At 45.4% G+C, this 24,003-nt stretch overlaps 1 protein-coding gene across 1 annotated transcript in view; it reads right to left on the minus strand.

The window, feature by feature from the left end:
- dthd1 (death domain containing 1) overlaps window positions 1-24,003 on the minus strand; it is a gene marked incomplete at both ends in the record, with an annotated part of 34,908 nt that overhangs the window by 7,920 nt on the left and 2,985 nt on the right. The window contains 6 exons of the mRNA XM_083640201.1: window positions 2,809-3,077; window positions 4,031-4,210; window positions 4,522-4,852; window positions 8,199-8,374; window positions 14,621-15,066; window positions 15,924-16,087. Coding sequence (XP_083496327.1) covers window positions 2,809-3,077; window positions 4,031-4,210; window positions 4,522-4,852; window positions 8,199-8,374; window positions 14,621-15,066; window positions 15,924-16,087 — 1,566 coding nt within the window. The remainder of the gene's footprint in view (window positions 1-2,808; window positions 3,078-4,030; window positions 4,211-4,521; window positions 4,853-8,198; window positions 8,375-14,620; window positions 15,067-15,923; window positions 16,088-24,003) is intronic.

A 24,003-nucleotide genomic window follows, 5' to 3' on the forward strand; every position in this document is an offset into this window, starting at 1 on the left:
TAAGCAATACATCCACTAGTCGGCAGTAGAGAGTCAAATTGTGTGAGTGTGTGTGTGTGGTACTGCTCCGTTTCTGCTCCGTAAGCTCTCAGACAACATGCAGAATTAGGCACGAAATGAACGCAGAGAGTAGGCTACGAACAGAAAGCTATGTCCATCCATATGTGTATCCATATTTAACGTTGAGCATAATTAGGCCTTAAAGATGTTTTGAGCTCATGGCATAATGTAATAACCTCGACACACAAACTGGAATATAATAGACAAACAATAATGTAGTTTAAGCGTCTTCTTTCTCTCTCTCTCTCATTGGCTAAACCCTCTCCTTGGTTGAATGATGACATTCGCCGTTTTAGACGCATATATCGGAGTGTGGAGCGCCGGTGGAAGACCACTAAGCTCCAGGAACATCGCATCCATTTTAAAGAACTTTTAATTGAATTTAACACTATGGTCAGTGTTGCAAGGGCTTCCTATTTTGCACAGCTGATCTCTTCTAGTAGGCGTGACCCCAAAGTTCTTTTTGAGACCATAAATAATATTACGAGTCCCCCATCACCTGCTGTACCTGTGTCTTCTGACAAGGACTGCAATGATTTTCTTTCATTTTTTGTGGACAAAGTTGCCAAGGTTAGGTCAAGCATCATCCCGTCCGCCTCCCCCCTACCTGTCTGTCCTAACCGGCAACCAACACTGAGTCATTTTTCTCCCATCTCCCTGCAAGATTTAACTGAGCTAGTCAGTACCATGAAAACCTCCTCCAGCCCTCTAGACATTTTACCAACATCTCTGCTGAAGGATGCAATCACCACCATAGGCCCCTGTCTGCTCTCCATTATAAATTGTTCCCTTGAATCCGGTTGTGTCCCCTCTTATTTTAAACAGGCTGTTGTCCAGCCACTTCTAAAAAAAACAAACCTCGATCCATCCCTACCCTGCAACTATCGGCCAATTTCTAAGTTGCCTTTTATTTCTAAGATTTTAGAAAAGGTTGTTACAAAACAACTCACTACTGTCTTAAACAACCACAACATTTTTGATCGCTTTCAATCAGGTTTTCGTCAGAGACACTCTACTGAGACAGCCCTTCTTAGAGTCTCTAACGACATTCTGATGGCCTCTGATGCTGGCAAATGCTCTGTCCTGGTGCTGCTTGATCTCAGTTCAGCGTTTGACACCGTGGATCACAGCATCTTGATAGACCGGCTCAGAGAGTGGGTGGGCCTCTCAGGGAGCGCCCTAGAGTGGTTCTCTTCTTATCTTTCTGGCAGGAGTTTTACTGTGGCTGTAGGCCCTCATGGATCTGAGGCCGCTCCTTTAACCTGTGGGGTGCCGCAGGGTTCCATTATGGGTCCAGTTCTGTTCGCTCTCTACATGCTTCCTCTTGGCCTCATAATCAAACAGTTTAAGGGGATCTCTTACCACTGTTATGCTGACGATATTCAATTGTATTTTTCTTTTGTTCCTGGCGGTGCTGATGATTTCAATGTATTGCATGACTGCTTGTCCGCAATTAAGGACTGGATGGCTAGTAATTTTCTTCAGCTAAATGCCAGTAAGACAGAAGTGTTGATCATTGCTACTGATAACATTGCTGCGAAGGTGGCTAATTGTATTGGGTCCCTAAACCAGAATGTGCGATCCAGCATGAGAAATCTGGGTGTCTTTTTTGATCAGGCCATGCTCTTTGAAAAACATATTAAGTCCCTGTCACGTACATGCTTTTTTCATCTTAGAAATATCTCAAAGCTCAGGTCCATTGTGTCACACTCCGAGCTAGAGATGATTATACACGCTTTTGTGTCATCTCGCCTGGATTATTGTAATTCTCTTTTTACTGGCCTTTCCAAATCCTCTCTGGACCGTCTTCAATTGATCCAAAATGCTGCTGCCCGTTTACTGACCAGGTCCAGTAAGTATTGTCATATCACTCCAGTCCTGGCCTCGCTGCACTGGCTTCCGGTTAGTTTCAGAATCCAGTTCAAAGTGCTCGTTATAACGTACAGAGCCCTGCATGGTCAGGCACCGGCATACCTGGGTGATCTGCTCCTTTCTCATGTTCCCAGCAGGTCACTGAGGTCTGCTGACCAGTGCCTTTTAGTTGTTCCCCGTACTAGGCTCAAAACCAAAGGGGATCGAGCTTTTGAGTCCGTGGCACCAAGGCTGTGGAACTCTCTTCCTCACGATCTGAGAACTGCTGCCTCTGTGGACATTTTTAAGCGGCGGCTAAAAACGCTTCTATTCACACAGGCCTTTGTCTAGGGACTCACTCTTTTAATTTTATTTCAATTTTATTTGACTGCTCCTCTGAAATTTGATCTGTAGTCCTGTATTTTTGTATTTGACTGTTATTTGCTTTTTGTTTTTTGTTTTGTTTTTCTGTTGTTATTTTATCCTGTATGTATTTTAACTTGTGAAGCACTTTGTGAGTTTTCTCTGTGAGAAGTGCTATATAAATAAAATGTACTTACTTACTTACTTACTCTCGCTCTCTCTCTCTCTCTCTCTCTCTCTCTCTCTCTTTGCTAAGATATGACTAGCGCTACTATAGGACCGTAAGTGGGGGATGACCTTAAACACAGAAGTGCAGTGTGCATAGACCCTTCTCACGGTGGCCATTTTGTGTCGAAAAGGCAGGGTAAACACGGGTGCAAGCAAAACACTAATGAGGGTTTCGAAAATATCGAAACTTCCACGATTGGAATTTGGAAACCCTCATTCGTGTTTTGCTTGCACCTGTGTTTATTCTGCCTTTTCGACACAAAATGGCCCCCGTGAGAAGGGTCTATTGAACAAACAGGAAGTTACCTCGCTCTGTGCGAAGAAGTGGGTTGGTGGTCCCACAGTGCGGCAGCACTGATGGGCCGGATGTGGTGGCGGTGTTCTGGCTCGTCCCCCTGTCCCGGCCTCCTCTCCTCAGGGTTCGGGGGACAGGGCAGGGTGAGTGTGAGGGGTCTGCGCAGGGCCTGGGAGGAGGGGTGGGTGAGGTAGAGCAGGGGGCTGGTGGAGATCACCGAGTAAAAGGCATCCCTTCCGGACTTGACGGTGGCCAGGAGGAGGGCATCTACCGGCTGGATCTGACACAGAATGAGGAAACAGTCATTCAGCTTTCTGTACATAGCTATTCTATCCATGCACAGAGCATGTGCTATGATAAGAAAATAGTTCCTTTGACTGATGTGTGCAGACAAGTCACGGTGCTATCAAAGAAAACGAAAGTTAAACATGTAACTACGATTCTATGAATTCCAAACGTACATGTGAATACATCTGGGATCATCTTGTCCCCATCGAGCAGCAGGAAGGCACACGGCGGACCTGGGCTGACCCATTTATATCAAATGGAAAAAATCCACGTCTTGTGCATTACTGTACTTCACTACACATTTCCATGTATTGTAAATCAGCATTGATTCACAAAAAACTTTAATTGGCGATTTTTTTTTTTACATTTGTTGTCTGCCCAGCCCCACCACACAACAGCTTTTAGCTATGTTTAATTCAAGGAAAATAACGCTGGTGTATGGAAGTGAAAGGAGAGCTTTCCCCCGCGATGGGCGTGGCCTATTTCATGCAATCACAGGATGCACTCGTGTGGATATAGGAAGTCTTACTTTTGACTGAAGACCACAGCCTCCTATCAAGACATGCAACAAATTAGTTTCAAGTTTGAGACAAGACCTAAAGACTTTCTGAATACACCGTTGAGAACCAGGCAGGACCTGAGTGCTCCCGCCTTGGTTAGCAGTAGTAACGGAACAGAAGAAGTTTTATTTTATTCCCTTGCAATCCTCATAATTGCATTATTTTCACACATGGTTATGGCGAGTAACCATGTGTAAACAGTAAACAGTTTCCTCTTTATTCTGTTGGAGTTTACGTATTTTTCCTTTTGCTGAAGTCTATTGGACTGTTAATGATGTTTACTTGTTTTTCATTTTTATGTATTGTTTTAACTGTTTGAAATAAATTGTTTCAATCAATCAATCAATCAATCAATCAATAAGTGAGTTCACGATGCATCTCTTACCATGGACTGGGCCATGACGGGAGCAGTGAAGGACCCTGGGAGGTAGTCCAGACAGATGCGGGGGTCCATGGGGAGTTTGAGGGACAAGCCCCTCCTGGGAACAGTGTAGCTCTCTCTCCTCACGCAGGAAACCACTGCAAACAGGCCCAGGGAGTAGACCCTCACCTCCGCAAAGGAGCCCTGACAAACACACAGAGAGACATACAGAAATTACTTTTTCAATTGGACTTTTATTCTATAACTAGATATTTGCCATTTATGAGCATTCCAATGTGTTTGGCATCAAGGTTATTTAGCTATCTTGTGAAATTTACTTGCACTCTTGTTTGCAATGCAATCGTTGTATTTATTTATTATAATAATTGACAATGAACACCAAGTCACAACTCTGTTCTCCAAAACAGATACAGCTGTTGTAATGCTCATCTGATGAACAGCTTTGGTTCACTGGTCTAACATTCATAAATTCACACGGCAAGAGAACACTTTACCCTCTGCCCTCCATAGGTGCCCTCTGTTGTGATGGGGGTAACGTAGCTCGCCCTCTGCTCTCCATTCACTACCTTGACAACAACATCCCTGTAGTTGCCGCGGTAACGTGCCCGGAAAGGCACGGCAACGGTTACTGGGAAGCGGAAGTGGGTTCCATCTTGACCTTTGACCCTGATGACCCGGCTGACCAGCTCCTCTGAGCCTGTCACCATCAGGGAGCTCAAGCTGTCGGCCACCTCACACCTTAGGGCTTCAGCCACGCCCACAGGTGCTGTGATGTAGCAGGCGTGCGGCACATCTGATTGGCTGTCCTCCAGTGGACCTGAGAGCCTATAGAATAGCATATTGTAGAGTTGTCTGTCATAGAATACAATGACAGTGTAAACCAGACATTATTGTTGCACAGTAACCGACATTTCTTGTTATATAATAACATATATATTTTTTGTATTTAATTGTATATCTCTGATACCAATTTGTTTATCGATAGATACATTGATGATTGAGCAATATTGCGATTTACCCGTGTAATATAGGTTATATTGCCTGAAAGATTAATGCTCGTCTCTCATTGGTTAATTACTCTCTGAACAGAGAAGCACTAGATCAGCGGTCTTAAAGTGGGGTCCGGGGACCCCCAGGGGTCCTTGAAGAGGTTCCAGGGGGTCTTACAAATATACTATAGAGACACTGCGGAGCGCGTCATCATTCATAAACCACGCCCAAAACGAGGCAAAACACAAACCCCCGTCCAATCCTGGCGTTCTCCTATGTCGCGTGCATGGTCGGGTGTTGCACGAAAAGACCGTATATATACGGAAGATGAACACTCCAACTTACTTCATTGACAGCTAGATTCACATTTTTCTTCTCGTCAATTCTCAATGGCTTCCTTGTTTTCCTCAGGAGTACAAAAAGTAAATTTTTTACATTTGTTGTCTGCGCAGCCCCACCACACAACAGCTTTTAGCTATGTTTAATTCAAGGAAAATGAGGCTGGTGTGTGGAAATGAACGGAGCTTTTCCCCCATGATGGGCGTGGCCTATTTCATGCAGTGTCTCTACAGTATTATTATAGTAGGAGATGTAGGCATAGTAGAAGTAGTGTGTGTTATCTTGTGAGCTATCATTTATGGTTTATGCCAAGATGGCTTAAGGATTTCTAAGATGTAGCATGCACTTTTCTCACATATATCATCTCTCCACCCACACTCGGCCTCTCTCAGTGATCTGAATGTGTTTGATTTGTTTGGCTTTTGGACAAATGCGACCATTGACCCAACAGTGAACTGCATAAAATAGCTGACATATGGGGAGGCCAGGCGGTCGAAACAAGCGCACCTTGTGATAAAGCACGCAGGGAGTTTGCTTCTGTATCATTGAGCAGGAGAAATGAGGGGAAGGAATCAAATCATGTCCAGACTCCCAAGCAGAACCCCTGACCCCTGACCCCAGACAGCTGAACAGCCACGTCCTGTGTGCAGAACCCCTGGATAAAGAGCAGAACCCCTGGATAAAGAGTAGACAGCTGAACAGCCACGTCCTGTGTGCTGCTTACTACTGGCCAATCGCTCACTGTCCTCAAAATGCATTTTATGAAATGGATGTGGAACATTTTCAATTGTCAAAAAGCTATTGATGACATCACGCTCCACAAACTACAACGTCAAGCATTTCCAGTAGCTTACACCAGGCCCCGGCTCCAGGATGAACTGACTGAGGGGGCAGTTACAAATTGTGAATTTTTTACATGTATATATATATATAGTGTAATAGTAAAGCAGTCGTTTATCAGACAAGTTTTTCCAGTCATAAATCTGTAATAAACATTGTGTTTGGTTAGGCGTCTATTCAAATGTTGAAAGTTTAGTGTCTCCTACAGTAGGCTCGCCCGTTGGGCGGGCTCGCTTGCTTGGCCTCGCCCGTCCTGCAGCTCGCTGAGCTGCCCCTGCAGCTCGCCAAGCTGGCCCTTGAGCTCGCATTCGCAGCTCGGCTGCCGCTTCGCGGCCTTGCCTGCAACTTGGCTGCTGTGTGGCCAATGAGACCAGCATCACTGATGATGTCAGAAGATGTATGACATCACTGATGATGTCATCATTGGGATTTATGACATCGCTGATGCTGTCACACTGGGATTTATGACATCACTGCCCCTAATGAAAGACTGTACAAAGCGCTGGAGGGTTCTGGGTCTGTCCACTCTGCCGTCGTGAGTGCGTACAGCCTGCCAGGGTCCCACATGCCTTCAGTCGAGCCACCAGAACCAAACACCGCCGGAATGAAAGCCTGGAGACCGAGGTAGAGTCGCAGCCACAGAAATGCAAAGCTCCTAAAGATGGATGACAGTTTCCTCTCTCCAATCAAAGCAGGCGCCCCCAGCAGAGCCATGTCCTATATATTATTTCAGTATTGTGCAAATTCTGTGAAAGACACCCATCAGTCTGCTGCAGGAGTATGGAAGGCAGATACAGTAGCAGAGATGGGAAAAGTACACACATTCTTTACTTAAGTAGAGTTACTTGTCTAAATAAAGACTCCGGTAAAAGTAGAAGTACTGATTCAACTCGTTTAATCAAGTTAAAGTAAAACAATTACAGGCTCTGAAATGTAATCAAGTATAAAAGTAAAAAGTATTTCTCCCAGTTTGTTTCTGTGCAAAGCTAACTGAACCTCACATCATATTAATATTGGTTACAGGTGGTGTATTTTTGCTGATGGTATATAATCTCTGGTCCTGGAGTTGTTTGAAACACAGTCACTGAAGAACTAAATCTAGGAAATGAAAATAAATAAACTGACTCCCTTCAAGCTCAGATCCTTCAGCCATCACTTAAAACAGTTTCTGATCAACACACAAACCTGTCAGCACTGAAAGCCACATCTGTATGTCTGTACACTTAACATCTGGTTGTAAACATTGTCTATGTCCCTCTGTGTTGTCTGGTCTGCTTACTGTTGTAGCCTATGTGTAATTGCTTTTAACACTTGTCTGCTTGGCTTATCCTGTTTGTTATTTTGTTGTCACCTATGCATGTACCTGTTGAGACTGCTGTGTCTTTTTACTCGTGTCCTTTTTAACCTGCGTTATAGCTTTGCTCTGTGTGTTTTTACAGTTTACTTCTATTTTTATTCTTTTAGGAAGCCTGTTGCAACACCTTGGCCGGGGACTACGGGTGGAAACTAGCCTTTTGGCTAAACCTGGTGTATTTACATTGAATTGTTGATTAATATGCTCTGTCCCCTTTTTCAATCGTAAAGTCAGTTTTGGTGGAGCACGAAGTCCTTCATCACTGGTGTTAGTTGTAGGGAGTGGACTTGGTTCAGGCGATGTGTGCCCAGCACTTGGCGGATCCGGATCCGACACACGTGGGCCAGACTGCGAGGACATCTCTTGGCCTCCAGAAAGACCCTGAAAGCCTCAGGATCAGCCCATTTCTCCAGCTCTGCCTGCTCTGTGGTCAGCAGGACCGGGTCAGCGCCGTGGTCCAGCAGCAGCTGGACGAAGGCCATGTTGCGCTTTTCAAACAGCACCTCCTCCAGCAGGAGAGAAGCCACGTCACGGGTCAGAATGCCAGCAGCCTGGAGCAGCAGGTGGAAGCAGTCCAGGTTGTTGAGTACAGCACTGATGTAGAGAGGAGACCTCTCGAGGATGTCAACAGGAACAACAGCACGGTACCTGAGGAGTTCCTGCAGTATCTCCAGCCTTCCATTCAGGGCAGCCCAGTAGAGAAGGCTGTGTTGTGAGCTGTGTCTGTTAGGGTCGGCCCCGGCTTCCAGGAGGATCCGGACACAGTTCAGGTGACCGTTGCACACGGCATGGTGTAGAGGTGTCTCCTCATCAGCTAGGTCTACCTGTGCTCCGTGTGTGATCAGGTAGTCCACACAGGCAGCATGACCCTGGTAGGCTGCGTGCCCCAGAGGGGTCCACCGAAAATACTGCTCATTGATCTGAATTCTGAAGCGGTCTTTCCGCAGCAGGCTCCTCAGTGTGTCCAGGTCTCCTTTATAGACGGCATCACAGAGCTCCTGGTAGCAATAGACTTCTCGAATAGCCATTCCTTCAGATCTGTCACTGTACCACACCGAGGTCCTTATTGAAGGGACTGAATGTGGGTTGGACATTATGACATCATAACGTGACATCATAACATTATTACACGATGATGTTGTAATGATGACTGATGACATCACTCACTGATGACATCACAATTGCTCGAGTGACATCACTGAAGACATCAAACTGACTGATGACATCACAATTGCTCAAGTGACATTACTGCACTTACTGATGACAGTGATGCCGGCGTGAACTACAGTAATAATCACATTGGGGGGAAAAAAATCATTTTTCACATGAGTGGGGCACGCGCAAATACATGTACCACCGTGATGTAACGATGTACCAAATCGGCCATTCATTTGAGGGCACAAAAAAAAGCAGGTTTGAACTCATATGGCCCATTTCCACCGCTGGTATCAGCGCGCGGCCCCGCCCAGCTCGTCTCGCTTTTTTGTCTTATTCCACCGATCAAAAACGTGGACAGCCCGGGTTGAGTCGTGCTGGTTTTGGTCCCTGCTTTGTTGAGGTTCCAGCGCTGTGAACCCGGTACCATACGGTGACGTGAAAACACTGCAGACGACTGATTGGTCAGGCAGAATCGTATTGACTGTATCTACTGTCAATGCTGGATACCAGTTTAGAGGGGCTTACCTTCTCTTCTGTTATTTCCATCAGTCTTTTGTGTTGCTGCCTTCGGCTCTGGTGAAATAAAATCGATTTCCTTGCTCCTCAGTGTGTCCAGGTCTCCTGCACTGACGGCATCACAAACAGCCATTCCTTCAGATGTGTCACTGTGCCACAATGACTTGTATGCTGTGTCTCAAACAGAAGGCATTGTGAAGGGACTGAATGTGGGTTGGACATTATGACATCATGACATTATTACATGATGACGTTATAATAACATGACGACTGACGATCACTCACTGATGACATCACAATTGCTGGAGTGACATCACTGATGACATCACAATTGCTCAAGTGACATCACTGCACTCACTGATGACATCACTGCACTCACTGATGACATCACTCACTGATGGCATTACTATGCTCGACATCACTGATGCAATTGATCGAGTGACATCACTGATGACATCATCTGTGACATCATCCGTGATTTATTTGTGACATCATCGCCTTATTTAAACTCTGTCTTGTCACGGGTCAGAACGGGTATGTTTCTGTTAGGGTCGGCCCCGGCTTCCAGGAGGATCCGGACACAGTCCAGGTGACCGTAGCACACGGCACAGTAGAGAGGCATGAAGTTATACTTGTCAGCTAGGTCTGCCTGTGCTCCCTGTGTGATCAGGCAGTCCACACAGGCAGCATGACCCCACCAGGCTGCGTGCATCAGAGGGGTCCTCCACCCATAAAGAATCTTCTCATTGATCTGCCTTCTGAAGCGGTCTCTGCAGCAGGCTCCTCAGTGTGTCCAGGTCTCCTGCTTTGAGGGCATCATAGAGCCGTGTGTCACCATGCCCTGCTTGAACAGCCATTCCTTCAGATGTGTCACTGTACCACACTGACTTGTATGCTGTGTCTCAGACAGAAGGCAGTATCAGTGTTGTCAGGTGGGAAATGTTGAATTATCGTACCTAAGGGGTCAAAATGATCGTTTTTACCATTTTGTGGCGAATTCTGGCGATGCAAATTGCAATCTGGTGATTAACGCTAACTTTTGATTAGCGTTAATTGAAAAGAAATCTCGGTAATGTAACGTGCACTCCATAGTAAAATTTACCCCGCTTGCGCATGTGCAGAAACTGAGAAAGCGGACCGGTGTGCTTCCGTGCGTAGCTGATTTGGCCCACCCATTTACTGTTAGGAACGATATGATTGGTCAATTTTACTGTCATGTGATCCTACCACTCCTATGTGAACCGGTCCACTGTCCACTGACTGGTCAGGCTGCGTCACATAAACAGTAAACATTTAAAATAGTAGCCTAAGCACTGCCACATGAATCAATTGCTCATTAGAAATTAAGCAAATTAAACTTATAAAACTATGAACACTTCATGAAGGGCTGATTTATTCAAAATAGTTCAATAAATCAGTGCAATACAATAGTATAGTGGTGAGTAAAGCAAATCTACCAGGTACATACTGTAACAGCATTGGCTGGTGCTAATTTTGTAGTCGTCATCAATGCTGCTAGTACTAGCAGCTAGCGTCAGAAGCTAACCAACCTACCTGACTTAGCTCCAGGCTTAAGGGGGCGTGTGCCTGCCTGGTGCCAAAACAGCTTTTAACATTGTTTCTAAATGATTGTAAACGTACCTTTTTAGCAACTGGTCCGAAAAATGAAAGGATGTTTGGCTTCCTTTTCATCTTTACTTTTTATCGTGAGGTACTGGGAGAAAAAAAACATATTTTGATGCTGAAAATGCCACTAGCTAGTTAAGGTGGAGTGTTTCCGTCTTCCTTCAAGCCACGAGTTGATACCATGTGAATCATTCAGCCCACCTTAAATATTAGTGAAGGTGGAATGTTTCCTTAGTTCAAGCCAGAAGTTGATGCCATGTGAATCATTCAGCCCACCTTAAATATAGACGAATGACAAGTTTGTCCAGATTCACTCGTTTTATTGGCTCCACATACACACACACACGCTGACACACAAAACACTGCTTGGAGAAGTATGGGAACGCCGTTCCCCCGCGTTCTACCGGCACTACACCTATGGTAGTTCCCCTTCGAAGTGGACTGCACATTGTATTCAGCCATGTTAAGTAATATAGCTGAATACGCTGTGCAGTCCACTTCACAGGGTATACAGCCATGTTAAGTCATATAGCTCGTTCAATTCTGGGGTGAGGACTCTGGAGACGATCAACCGAGTACACACAGACACACTCCAATTATCGCTCTCCAATGATAGTAGTAGGATTGGCTACAGGTGGTGTATGCTGGTGGTATTTAATCTCTGCTCCTGGATTTGTTTGAAACACAGTCACTGAAGATCTAGGAAATGAAAATAGTCCTTCAAGTCAGTTTTGGTGGAGCACGAAGTCCTTCATCACTTGTGTTAGTGGTAGGGAGTGGACTTGGTTCAGGCGATGTGTGCCCAGCACTTGGCGGATCCGGATCCGACACACGTGGGCCAGACTGCGAGGACATCTCTTGGCCTCCAGAAAGACCCTGAGAGCCTCAGGATCAGCCCATTTCTCCAGGTGTGCCTGATCTGTGGTCACCAGGGCCAGGTCAGCACCGTGGTCCAGCAGCAGCTGGACGAAGGCCATGTTGCACCTGTTACGCAGCACCACCTCCAGCAGGTGAGAAGCCACGTCACGGGTCAGAACGCCAGCAGCCTGGAGCAGCAGGTGGAAGCAGTCCAGGTTGTTGCGTGCAGCACTGAAGTAGAGAGGGGTGAGTGAGCCGTCTATGCTTCTGTTAGGGTCGGCCCCGGCTTGCAGGAGGATCCGGACACAGTCCAGGTGACCGCGGAACACGGCATAGTATAGAGGCGTCGTGTTACACTCATCAGCTAGGTCTACCTGTGCTCCCTGTGTGATCAGGTAGTGCACACAGGCAGCATGACCCCGCGAGGCTGCGTGCCCCAGAGGGGTCCAACACCCATAAAGACACTTCTCATTGATCTGCCTTCTGAAGTGGTCTCTCTGCAGCAGGCTCCTCAGTTTGTCCAGGTCTCCTGCACAGACGGCATCATGGAGCTGCCAGTCCTCATGTCCTGCTTGAACAGCCATTCCTTCAGATGTGTCACTGTACCACACTGACTGTGTCTCAAACAGAAGATATATGAAGGGACTGAATGTGGGTTGGACATTATGACATCGGCTGCTGTGTGGCCAATGAGACCAGCATCACTGATGATGTCAGATTCATGACATCACTGATGATGTCATCATAGTGGGATTTATAACATCACTGATGATGTCACAGTGGGACACACAAACAAACAGAGAAACAGATACCCCAGCTCCCATATACTGATGATGATAATGATAAGGGCTTAGGACATTATGATGAAACTTATGATGATCATCCCGATGCTCAATAGACCAATTATACGCCTACGTCACAATGACAACAAACAGCGTCAGATGCGCAAGACGGAGGCAGAAAGACAGACTCCGCGCAGCCCTTTCAAGTAGTTTTCCAGTGCCTGTGAAACTATTCCAGCAAGACATGTCTTCGTGTTGTGCAGTGCGATGCCAGAATTGGAAAGCTATTGTAGCAGAGTATTCGGGTCCGCCTATTCACACTTGGTTAATAAAATAATAAACGATAGAGCCAGGCTGTAACGTTATACAAGCTTCTCCCCACATATCCTGTTCTAGCAACTCGAGGGAACATACACAGCCTCGCACACACGCAACACAACACAACACTGAACAGTCTGTTACACTATCAACAAAGCAAGGACTAAAGTTTTACCAAATCCCGTCAACTCATACTGCTTTTAATGCTAACCGTAAGTGTCTTTGGTTGCAAGCCGAAAGAGGAAATCGTTAAAAATGCCCGACTTTGCAGTGCTCGCTCATTTCATATCAGGTAAACTGTAGTAGGCTGCTAACAGCCACATCGCTCGGTTAGTTAACAACCAAGTAACGTTAAATAATGTCATTATTGAGTTGAACTGATTGGAACGAGGACATCATTAAAAATGCCCGACTTTGTAGTGCTCATTTCATAATCAGGTAAGCTGCCTGAAGCTGGCTGCTCAGCCACATCGCTCGGTTAGTTAACGACCAAGTAACGTTACATAATGTCATTATTGAGTTGTGTGCATTATCAACATAACAATATATCTTTGCAAGTTACAGAATAATTATCTACGCTATCCCCAGTTATAAAGGAATGCACGATATGTATTGCCCCAGGCTTGGCCAATTGACAGCGCCAGTGCGTATGGGTCTGTAAGACATATCCCATTAAACAACGTTAATTTCGATGCATAACATTGCTTATCACTAGGCGATAAGCTGTAGTAGTAAGCCGAGAACTGCATTTTAAAACTAAAATATAACTGTGTGTTGCAGATGGGCATAGAGCAGTCCTGACAGCGGGGCTTTCACACAGTTTTCACTGTCTGTCAATGCGGGGCTGACGGCTTTTGCCTACACGATGCGCGCGCAGCTCAATGTTGACAAGCTGTATAAGGGGTCTATTGTTTCATAAGTTGTTACCCCCCTCCCCCGTGGCTTACATCCCAAAAGCATGGCAGTATTGGGGATTAAAGTCGCAGTGAACTGGAACGGAATGCACTAGTGCGAGCGTCGGAGACTGAAAACAAATCTTGTCTGAGATGACAGGGTTGAGAAGCGGACCATATACGGTGTTGATGATTTGATTTGACAATTCTGTGGACTGGCTCAGTTTACTGTGCTGGCTCAGTTGCTCTTGATGATGTCACAACTTTGCATCACTGATGACATCACCATTTCTCTTATGACATCGCTGATGATGTCACAATGTGTATGACATCATCAGTGATGTCACAATGCACAATTGCTCGGGTGACATCACTGATGACCACTTCGGGACAAAATTGAAACAGAGAACAGACAGAGATTGCCCACTTGCCCCTTTTATATTATCTAGATCTAGATAGATAGATAGAAGATGCATAGATAGATAGATAGATAGATAGATAGATAGATAGATGGATGGATAGATAGATAGATAGATAGATAGATGGATATGTGGATAGATGGATAGATAGATGGATAGATACAGTAGATAGATAGATAGATAGATAGATAGATAGATAGATAGATGGATAGATATATAGATAGATACAGTAGATAGATAGATAGATAGATAGAGCGATAGATAGATAGATAGATAGATAGATGGAGAGATAGATAGATAGAGAGATAGATGGAGAGATAGATAGATAGATAGAGAGATAGATAGATAGATAGATGGATGGATGTGCAGTAGATTTTGTCAACTCACCCTACTGTGACCCATTCAGTGTTCATCTCCTCTTTCTGCTTGGTTTCTTCTCTCTCTCTGTCCTTTTCCATCTCTTCTGAAACACAAGGATTATCAGTCACTTGGCTTCTGACCTCTGATCCCTGCCTGGTCTCTGCCCTCATGGTCTCTGCCCTGGCCTCTGCACTGGTCTCTGCCCCATCGCTGCCGTCAGAACAGCCAAAGCGTTCGATGTCCAGCGGCGGAGCGCGACAGAGTGACGGCTTCATATGGCTTTCATCAGCTCCACCTTGGGCTCCCTGCTTACGTCCAGAGGCAGATGGAAGGGGGTCACCGTGGGGGTTTGAGTGGCAGCCGGTATCCTGGGGCGTCACTGAGGTTGGAGAGTCTCTGGTTTCCTGAGGTGCTGCACGGTCCTGCAGCGAGGCCTCGTCTTCTGCGCATGGCGCGGCGATTTGTGTGTCCAGCTTGGTCGTGATAGTGGCCAGTCTGTCCACGATGCGCTCTATGTCCTCCGCAACGCTTAGAAGAGTACTGCTGAAGGAGTCCGAACAAGGACTCACCTTAGCTTCAGTATTATCTGAAACAAACAAAAAAATAGTGGATAAAATGGGAAATCTTTTGCACGCGAACATGGATTATGCTGCATTGTGGTGTAAGTTATAGCTGCTATCTTGCGATCTTTACACTCAACGATGCATTTTTTCCCTCACATAATCACAATTTTCCACATCCAATCACAAAAGAAGAACTGTTAGATGTACGCTAATAGGCTCATTCTCTGCAATTAAGGTGCTTTGAGAAAATGCTTGTGATGAGGAAATGAGGGAGCTTGAACTTGATTTAAAAATATATGTTTCCGAATGATTAGAAACAAAACGGATTTGCAGAAAATAGACAATTGCGTCAAATCCTAACATGGGTTCACAACATTTTGCACACACATGAATTTAGATCAGAACTACCTGTTACCTGTTATAGATAGATGTAGCTGATCACTGTCCCCTGGTGGAGAAGAGCTGAGCGTGCAGGCTGATGCTCTCACAGCTTCTCTCCAGGAGCTCACTCTGTCTGAATGGACGGCACTCAGCTGCCTCAGCATTCCCAGTACCTTCTGCTCACACTCCCTCTCCCTCCTCTCTCCTTCTCCCAGTATCTCTACCTGCCCTCCCTCACCTCTACTCCTCCTCTCTCCTTCTCCCCCTATCTCTACCTGCCCTCCCTCACCTCTGCTCCTCCCCTCTCCTTCTCCCCCTATCTCTACCTGCCCTCCCTCACCTCTACTCCTCCTCTCTCCTTCTCCCCCTATCTCTACCTGCCCTCCCTCACCTCTACTCCTCCTCTCTCCTTCTCCCCCTATCTCTACCTGCCCTCCCTCACCTCTGCTCCTCCCCTCTCCTTCTCCCCCTAGCTCTACCTGCCCTCCCTCACCTCTACCTGGCTCCTCTCCTGTCCTTCCATCCTGGCGAGTCCCGGAGCGTCTGATGGCTTCGAGCCCCCGAGCGGTTTCCACCAACATGTTGAGAAGATTGTCCTCCCTGCTTCTGCCATGCTGAGGCCCAGCTTCGTCCATCCTGTATAGATGCAGATTCTCATCCACACTCGGCAGAGAAACACAAACAGCGGGGTCACTATAGTATCTGATTCTGATCTGGACCGTTTTTTTTGTTTGTTTGTTTTTTAGCAATCTAGCACTTCTTGCATGTGGCAAAACGGGATATCTACTCCTTAAACACACTGATGACGATAAATCAAATATTCAATAAAAGTGCACCGACTTTCCCCTGTGCACCTCTTCCCAGTTGAGTTTAGGCTTGAGAAGCTCAGTCACAGCCCAGTTGTTCACTGTGTCCTTGGCATTGGCGATGTTGTTCCTCTGTGTACAACTGAGCTCTCCTGGTTTTACAGGAGCCCAACACTGCCTTTATGAGGCTGCCAGTGGCAGCAGTAAAAGCATGTTGCCACGGCGCCCCCCGGAGGCGTGGCACGGAGGGACAAAAGACGAGCCAGAGATTCAAAGGAAGACAGAGTGCTGTCCTCCAGACGTCTCGTCCCTCACTCACTTCACCGTCTCTGTTCCGCCGTCACTTTCTTTGACGCTTTTACATCCACACACTGTTGAAAGACGACGGCTCTTAAACTTCACCCACTCCTATGAATCATTCACAAATACAGCTGGCAGCTATACTCAATGATGCCTAACAGCAGAATGAATATTGCACACACAGTATTATCATTGTGAAACCCATAAAGGATGTTTTGTTTTGATGGGGGGGGGAGAAGGTTTCATTGGTTGACTTATACTAGCTGTTAACTTTTTTTTTAAGGCTGTGGAGCACTTAATGGAGACACTAACCCAAAGCGCATAGTCACCTGAATGATGACTGTCGTAGTAGAAGTAGCATCATAGCCTACCTGCAAGGCACCCCATATTATGAAGCAGGAAATGTTTGCGCGTGGACAAGCTGTAATCCTAAATCATCTTGGTTGAACATCTTCATTTAACATCAGGAACAAACATGTCCATCATACATGTATGTTTCTGTCTGTCTAATACTCTAAATCTGTAGGCTAGCGCCATCATGTGGCTGGTTCTGCATACTGCTTCAAAAGTAATAGTATCAATTGCATTATTTGATATATTTCAAATAAGAATTGTATTCTGACAATGTAAATGATATATGGATTATTGAAAATGAACGATTGATGAACTCCAATAGTATGATATATAAGGAAAGAAAAATCTTGACTGGAGGAACAAGCTCGATGGCTACCTTTCGTTTTCATTTCAGGGTAGAACTTCGAATTAAAATAAATCGGGGCTGAAGTTGAGCACTGTGTTTTTTTGCTCACCTTTAACAGCAGCCATTTATTTGCAGAAATGTTGCCTGTTCACTTGTCATATTCATACCCTTGTTCATTTTATGCCCCTGACATTATTTAAACCAATATGCTGTCAATGGCCGCCCTGCTGTGGCAGAAGTGTTCCCTGTATATTGGACAAAAACAGTCTGAATATTGCTGAGAGAAAAAAACACACACAATGTCAGACAAATTCAGCTGTCTTCAGTATTGCTGTTTGGCACGACATACCATTATGTTGGTGTCATTTTGGTCGACATCACTGTCAACTCAAATGTCAGGCTGAAACATAAACCCCTATATTGCTACGCTGCAATGACACATGATATTCAATATACTGCATGCCATCGCTCCACGTAAATAATGACATACAAATAATGAAAATGTATTTCCTTTTCCCTGGGACGAGCTCCATGGTGCCAGGAAGACTCCTGCATTCCTGTCTGTGTGCTGAATGCATGGCCCCCGGGGTTGCGGGAGCGAGCTGGGACATGCACGCATTCCCAGAAACACACATGGCAAGTCCCTCTGCTTCTCTGTTCTCCACTGCTTATCAGCTATCTACTACACGCACACAGGCCTTAGTCTGCCCTCTGACTCTCTGAGTCTGGACATCTATCTACACGCACCCAGGCCTTAGGTCTGCCCTCTGACTCTCTGAGTCTGGACAACTTGAGTTTGTATTTGGATCTTCATTGGCTGCCAGCCACCAAGGTAACTTTTGCTGTTGGAGTCTACTAGAAACATTAAGGGAGTACAAATGAAAAAATACTACTACTACTTTGGCTGCTATTAGGCTAGAACTAATGTTACAGTATAAGTAGCCTATAAGTACTACTGGTTACTTTATTGAGCCTACTTTTTTACTATGACAATAATGACGACGACGATGACGATGACGACCACCACCACCACCACTACTAGGCTGCTACTACTAACTACTACTACTACTAGCCTACTACTATTGTTTAATACTATTGTACGATTGTTTAAGTGTGTTTTTTTATTGTTTGTTTTGCTAGTGTATTATGATGAGTGCAGTGGTGTGAATGTGTATTTTTTGTGTTGTCACCATGTAAATTAGACTATACCCCAGGATGAGAACTGCTATGCAAAAGCTAAAGGGAAGCTTAATAAAACAAACAAATAAACAAACAAACAGCTATATAGCCTACAGTACTACTACTAGCCTACTACTACTACTACTACTACTACTACTACTACTACTAATAATGATGATGATGATGATGATGATGATGATGATGATGAAGATGATGATGATGATGATGATGACGACAACGACACATGTTCCTTAATTGGTTTAGGATATTAGCATTAGCATTTCCTTAATGAGGCTATCCTGTCCTGGGTGACTTATGTGTTTCTAGGTAAACAGTGCAGCAGCTCCAGCAGTTGAAATGGGCGTGGTGGTGCAGCAGTGACTCTGAACGCAGCGCTGCTGCCTGGCAGAAGGGAGGAAACCGAAAGTGTGAAGAAGCACGTTGTGTGTGTGTGGACTTCACTTCACTGTACTGTACTTTGAGTCGCCGGCTTCAGCAGCAGAGAGAGACTTTCAGGCAGCCCGGTGGCATGCTGCCATGACACAAAGTGGAGGCTGTCGGCGGGCGGAGGTAGCAGAGAGAGAGCAGAGGTCTGTGTGGATGATGCCCGCGGCTAACTGTTTGTGACAGCGCAGGTAAGTTTAGCCGAGCAGCAGCAGCGGGGCTGTGTCAACACCAGTGTCATAATAATAGGCTCCTCCGAGTTCAACTCAACTCCACACAGTATACTGGAAAAACTGAAGTCAAACTCACCGTAAAACTCAAGTAAAAGTCGTGGCTTTTTCTTATCGAAAAGCTGGTGGGAATGTTGCCAAGTGTTGCGCAAGACACCCGCATCTTAAAAAAGATGACTGATAGGTTTAACTGCCTCATATTAGCCTACAGGCTACAACAAGCATTTTGAAAGTAGGCAGGCATGATCATCAGGCTACTCGCTTTTGTCAATGAGTAACGTTCGTTTCCTTACGGTCAGTGTGGGTTAACACAGGTTTATAATCAGGACACAATCCTGCATTGTAATCGGATCTCATCACCTGGAACGTGTCGACGTGCTGCTGCATACAGTATGTGTGGGGTATTATTACCCAATCAAAACAAGCCCTGGCGCGTCGGAACTTCGGCATTTCAAAAAACCGCACTTTTGCAATATTACTGTAGTTAGGTAGGCTAAGTAGGCCGGCGGGGTCATATTCTTACAGTGTACAATCCTTTGAAGATTTAGAGAAACCACAAGATGAAGAGAAGCCACATGTAGGCTATAGTAGGCTATAGTGCAGCTCTGAGGTGAGGTTACATGGTATTTAACCAAACCAGGAAGGGTAGGCTGTTGGACTTTGTTCTTAGACTGGCAGAGGGATGTTCAAAAATATGAGGTGTGTGTGTGTGTGTGTGTGTGTGTGTGTGTGTGTGTGTGTGTGTGTGTGTGTGTGTGTGTGTGTGTGTGTGTGCGTGCGCGTGCGTGCGTGTGTGTGTGTGTGTGTGTGTGTGTGTGGGCGTGGGCGTGCATGCCAGTGAGTGAGTGAGTCACACATTGTACAGCTATTAGCTAGGCCTAGTACTGTAGCCTTACTAGATGTAAGCTGTGTCCCAATTCAGCGGCCACGGCCTTCGTCGGCCGCGGCCTACAGAGGTCTGTCCTCCGCGGACCAGTCAGGGGAGTGCGCAGCCTTCAGTCGTTGAGCGAAACGAGACGGTCTAGCCTACTACTAACCTCGCGTCACCAGGCTCTTCTCGGCGAGAAAGAGCTGCTGTGTCTAGCTGTTCACGCCCCCAGAATGGTTTCCTTAGCAACCAGTTGACAGTGCGAGCGAATCTGGGAATCCCATCTCACGAACCGGCCTGTCTCAAAAGTTTAAGGCACGAACAGACAGCCTAATAACATGGAGCCAGCAGAGCAAATTGTTTTGCTGATCATTTTGTTTTATTTTATGGAAGAGTTGGAGCTTCACCGCCGCCGCATGTTTCTCAGGCTGGGAGAGGATGAGCAGGTAAATTATTGGATAAGCTGTGTCACTTACTTTTAACTATTCTAAATGTTAACGTGGTTTATATGGCTAATGTCAGTTAACTTTTCATTTCATATAGCCTAAGCCTAACCTTACAGGTTTTTTTTGCTATATATAGCCTAGATAGCTAGATAGCCTCCCTCTCAAAGCCCATGGGAGAAAGTGACATGGCATATCGTATCTAGCTATTGTTTAACATGTTTCTTCTCCTTTCCCCCCAGATCAGACCCCTATATGCACCCCAAACACTCTGGAGACCACCCAAGATGATGCCCCACTAGAAGACATTTTATGCCACATTTATTTATTTATATGTAGCCTACATATTTAATAAATTGGTTCACTTTTTCAGTATTCCCCTCCATTACATGTGATGCATTATTTATTTATTTCTACATGTTTGAATAACTATTTAGAGGACAAAATAAATTATTACTACCACTGTTGTCATGCTCTGTCTAGTGAAGTCTCAGTTTGTGTTTCCCAAGTTCAGGTTATAATCATCATCTGTAACTACTCATAAGGACATCAGGGGGGAAGCATAAAGGGATCTGATCCAACTTAGACATGTATTTTGCTAACTTCTGTAGAGGTTAAATATAGCACATCTCTGTGATCCTGCGGTGCTGCAGACTACACACATGTGTAAAGTAGGGTTAATGTGATCTCACCTTATGGTTAAAGTTAGCTGAGCTATAGACAGTTTGAACTTAACATAAACATTCTAAATGGAACCCCAGCTCACCTGTTGCAGTGTTTGCTAGTACAACTATCAGGACTCCTAGGACAGGATTGACAATTCTGTGAAAACAGTCTATAAAAACACTCTTATCTGCAAGACTCAAATTGAAAGAGAAAACTGTATACATATTCTGGAGCCAAAGCTTTTTCCAATGCACGTTTGCATTCATATGCAGTGAAGATCAACTATGACAGTATATTCAGATCTATAAACCATACATTTCCCACAGGCCTGCTATTGACAGTAAATATGAATGTGTTTTCTGTTAAATGATCTCTTTGCACCATAACATTGTTGTGCCGTGTAAAAAGAAAGAGAAAAAAGTTTTTCTTAAACAAAATATTTATTAAATAACAAAGTGTACATGTACGAAATAATCTATACATGGATAAAAAAAAAAACATTCATGAAAACAACAAAACCTGAATGTGCAAAACCTCATATGTTTTAAAACCCCCCCCCCCATGCATCAGTGTCATGAATCAGTGAAAAAGGTAAACAAGCAGACATTCATGTGCTATGATGATCCAGCAGAATAATAACTCTCTCTTCCTTAAGCAGCCTTAAGCAGCAGCTCTCTCTTCCTTAAGCAGCTCGTCCTTTGCTGGTAGTGGTGGGGCCCTGGCTCACACGCTCCTGTCTCTCCTTCCTCCTCCTCCACTGCTCCACAATCCTTACTCTGGAGAGAAGAGAGAGAGGAGAGAGGACCATTAGAAGCTGTGTTTCCATTAGTTTTTCGCAAAATAATTGCGATATTTCTACAACTTCGACAATGTACAATTGCGACTTGTAGGCGTTTTCCATTGAGTTGAGTTTGGTCTGAAGGCGCGCACACCTGAACGATATTAGCCGTTACCAGCAGCTGCCACAGTGATTACGCACGGGGATCTGCCGCATATCCCGTCCCCAGCATGCTCAAATCCAACCAATGGTCAATGCAAATTACCACATGAAGTTACAACGATATAACGAGCCTGATTATCAATTCAAAATAAAATGTAGAGTGGCTTCATGTTGCTGGCTGCGGTGAATGCAGTGAGCGCGACAGAGGAAAAAAGGTAGCCTAATACAACTGGTCCGATGAGATGGAGGGGGGAAAAGGCTGAAGCGAAATTGAATCACCAACATCAGCCAACGCAGCCCCCCCCCCCCCCCCCCGCTACTTATATGTTCTCAAATGAATCTACAGAATGACCGTGGTATGAAATTAAATGGGGCTTTCCAGTTGCAGTGAGCAGACCGGGCGGCGCTGGATAGCCAGCTAGGGCTGTGTTACATGGAACCAGGCAACCCGGGAGACAAGCCTCTTTGACACGGCCGTCAGCAGCGGTAGCTCCCGCTGCACGGAGTGACATGGCAGTCTAGTGGAATGCTCACGAGCCAATTAAGCCCTTGAGCTCTTTACAAAAGAAACACGTCACATTTTTTTCACAATACTGACAAATATGAGATCTACAATAATCTAAGCCTCGGTTAATCACCTCTAAAGTTGACAGAAGTGCATTTAGTAAGGAATTTGCAAACGAGAATTGTAAGATCTTACCTGTTGCCTGTATGAAAAGATGGCGGCGATTTCAGAATTTTCAGCCTTGCAAACCTCTCGCGGATTCTCGCGAGATCTTGAATGCCACAAAGGCCACGAAGGACAGAACACTTGCATCCTCAAGTTTTGAGAAAAGGAGGATGCATTTGTCGGCTGCATTTGAAGGAGCCTACGAAATGGGACAGCCTAGGTCGCGCGCAATGACGCAATCGGTCTTCAAATCTAGCCTTGGTGGACTGCAGCCCCTGAATTGGGACACAGCTAAAGTGTGTTCATACACAACACCTTTCACGAGAGCAAAGTCACAAGTGCTTCACAGGAGTAAAATAGTTCAAATTAGACCATCATCAAACAGTAAGAAACAATTTAAAAAAAGGACATAAAAACACAGAAATGCACACATGAGGCTAGACACAGGCCAGTGTGAACGAGTCAAAGCTGCTTTTTAAAAGTGTTAACTTGACTGCAGATATTCACCTTTATGTAGAAGAGACAGCCACTATTCTAAAGCATGGCACCCATTCTATCCTATATTTCTATATTTTCTATATTTCTCTATCACACGACTGTTCAATGTGCTATTATTACTACTGTAATTTGCTACTGTTGTGTCAGCTAGCCCTCCTCTCCCTGTTCTCTCCACATACTCCCCCTGCTCTCCCTCCCCACCTCCTCCCCTTCCTGAACTCTCCCCCCACACTATTCTAAAGCATGGCACCCATTCTCTTTCTCTTTCCCCCTTCCCCTGCGCCCTCGCCACTTCTCCTTCCTCCCCCACATTTCATATTCCCTCCCCACCTCCTCCCTCTCCCTGCTCTCTCCTCCCCCGCATCCCCCCGCTCTCCCTCCCCCCTCCCCTCTCTTACTCTCTCCTCCGCTCTATCGTATATTTCTATATTTTCTCTATTTCTCTATCAATTGTTCAATGTGTTATCATTACTACTGTAATTTGCTACTGTTGTGTCAGCTAGAATTAGCTAGACCTATTTTCCGAGAAGCCCTCTGGGACATGCTTGTGAATTAGGGCTATACAAATAAACTTGACTTGACAGTCTAAACAGGAAGTGTAAACACAATTTGAACCCGATTGTGTTTACACTTCCTGTGGCAGAGCTTATCCCCGCGGCCTGCTTCCAGTGAGTCACTAGCTTTTGACCAGAGAGACGATCTCTGTTCTCCAGCGTACCTCCAGCGGTTAAACTGCCAGGAATAGATGCTACATGGACCCACGCCCTTAGGTGGCACATGTTCCCCATCACCTTTGGCTTTGAGCCTCAGAGCGAGGGACGAGCGGTACGCCCGG

This window comes from Poromitra crassiceps (genome assembly GCF_964638095.1).
Source record: "Poromitra crassiceps genome assembly, chromosome: 7".
NCBI classification, from domain to species: Eukaryota; Metazoa; Chordata; class Actinopteri; order Beryciformes; family Melamphaidae; genus Poromitra; species Poromitra crassiceps.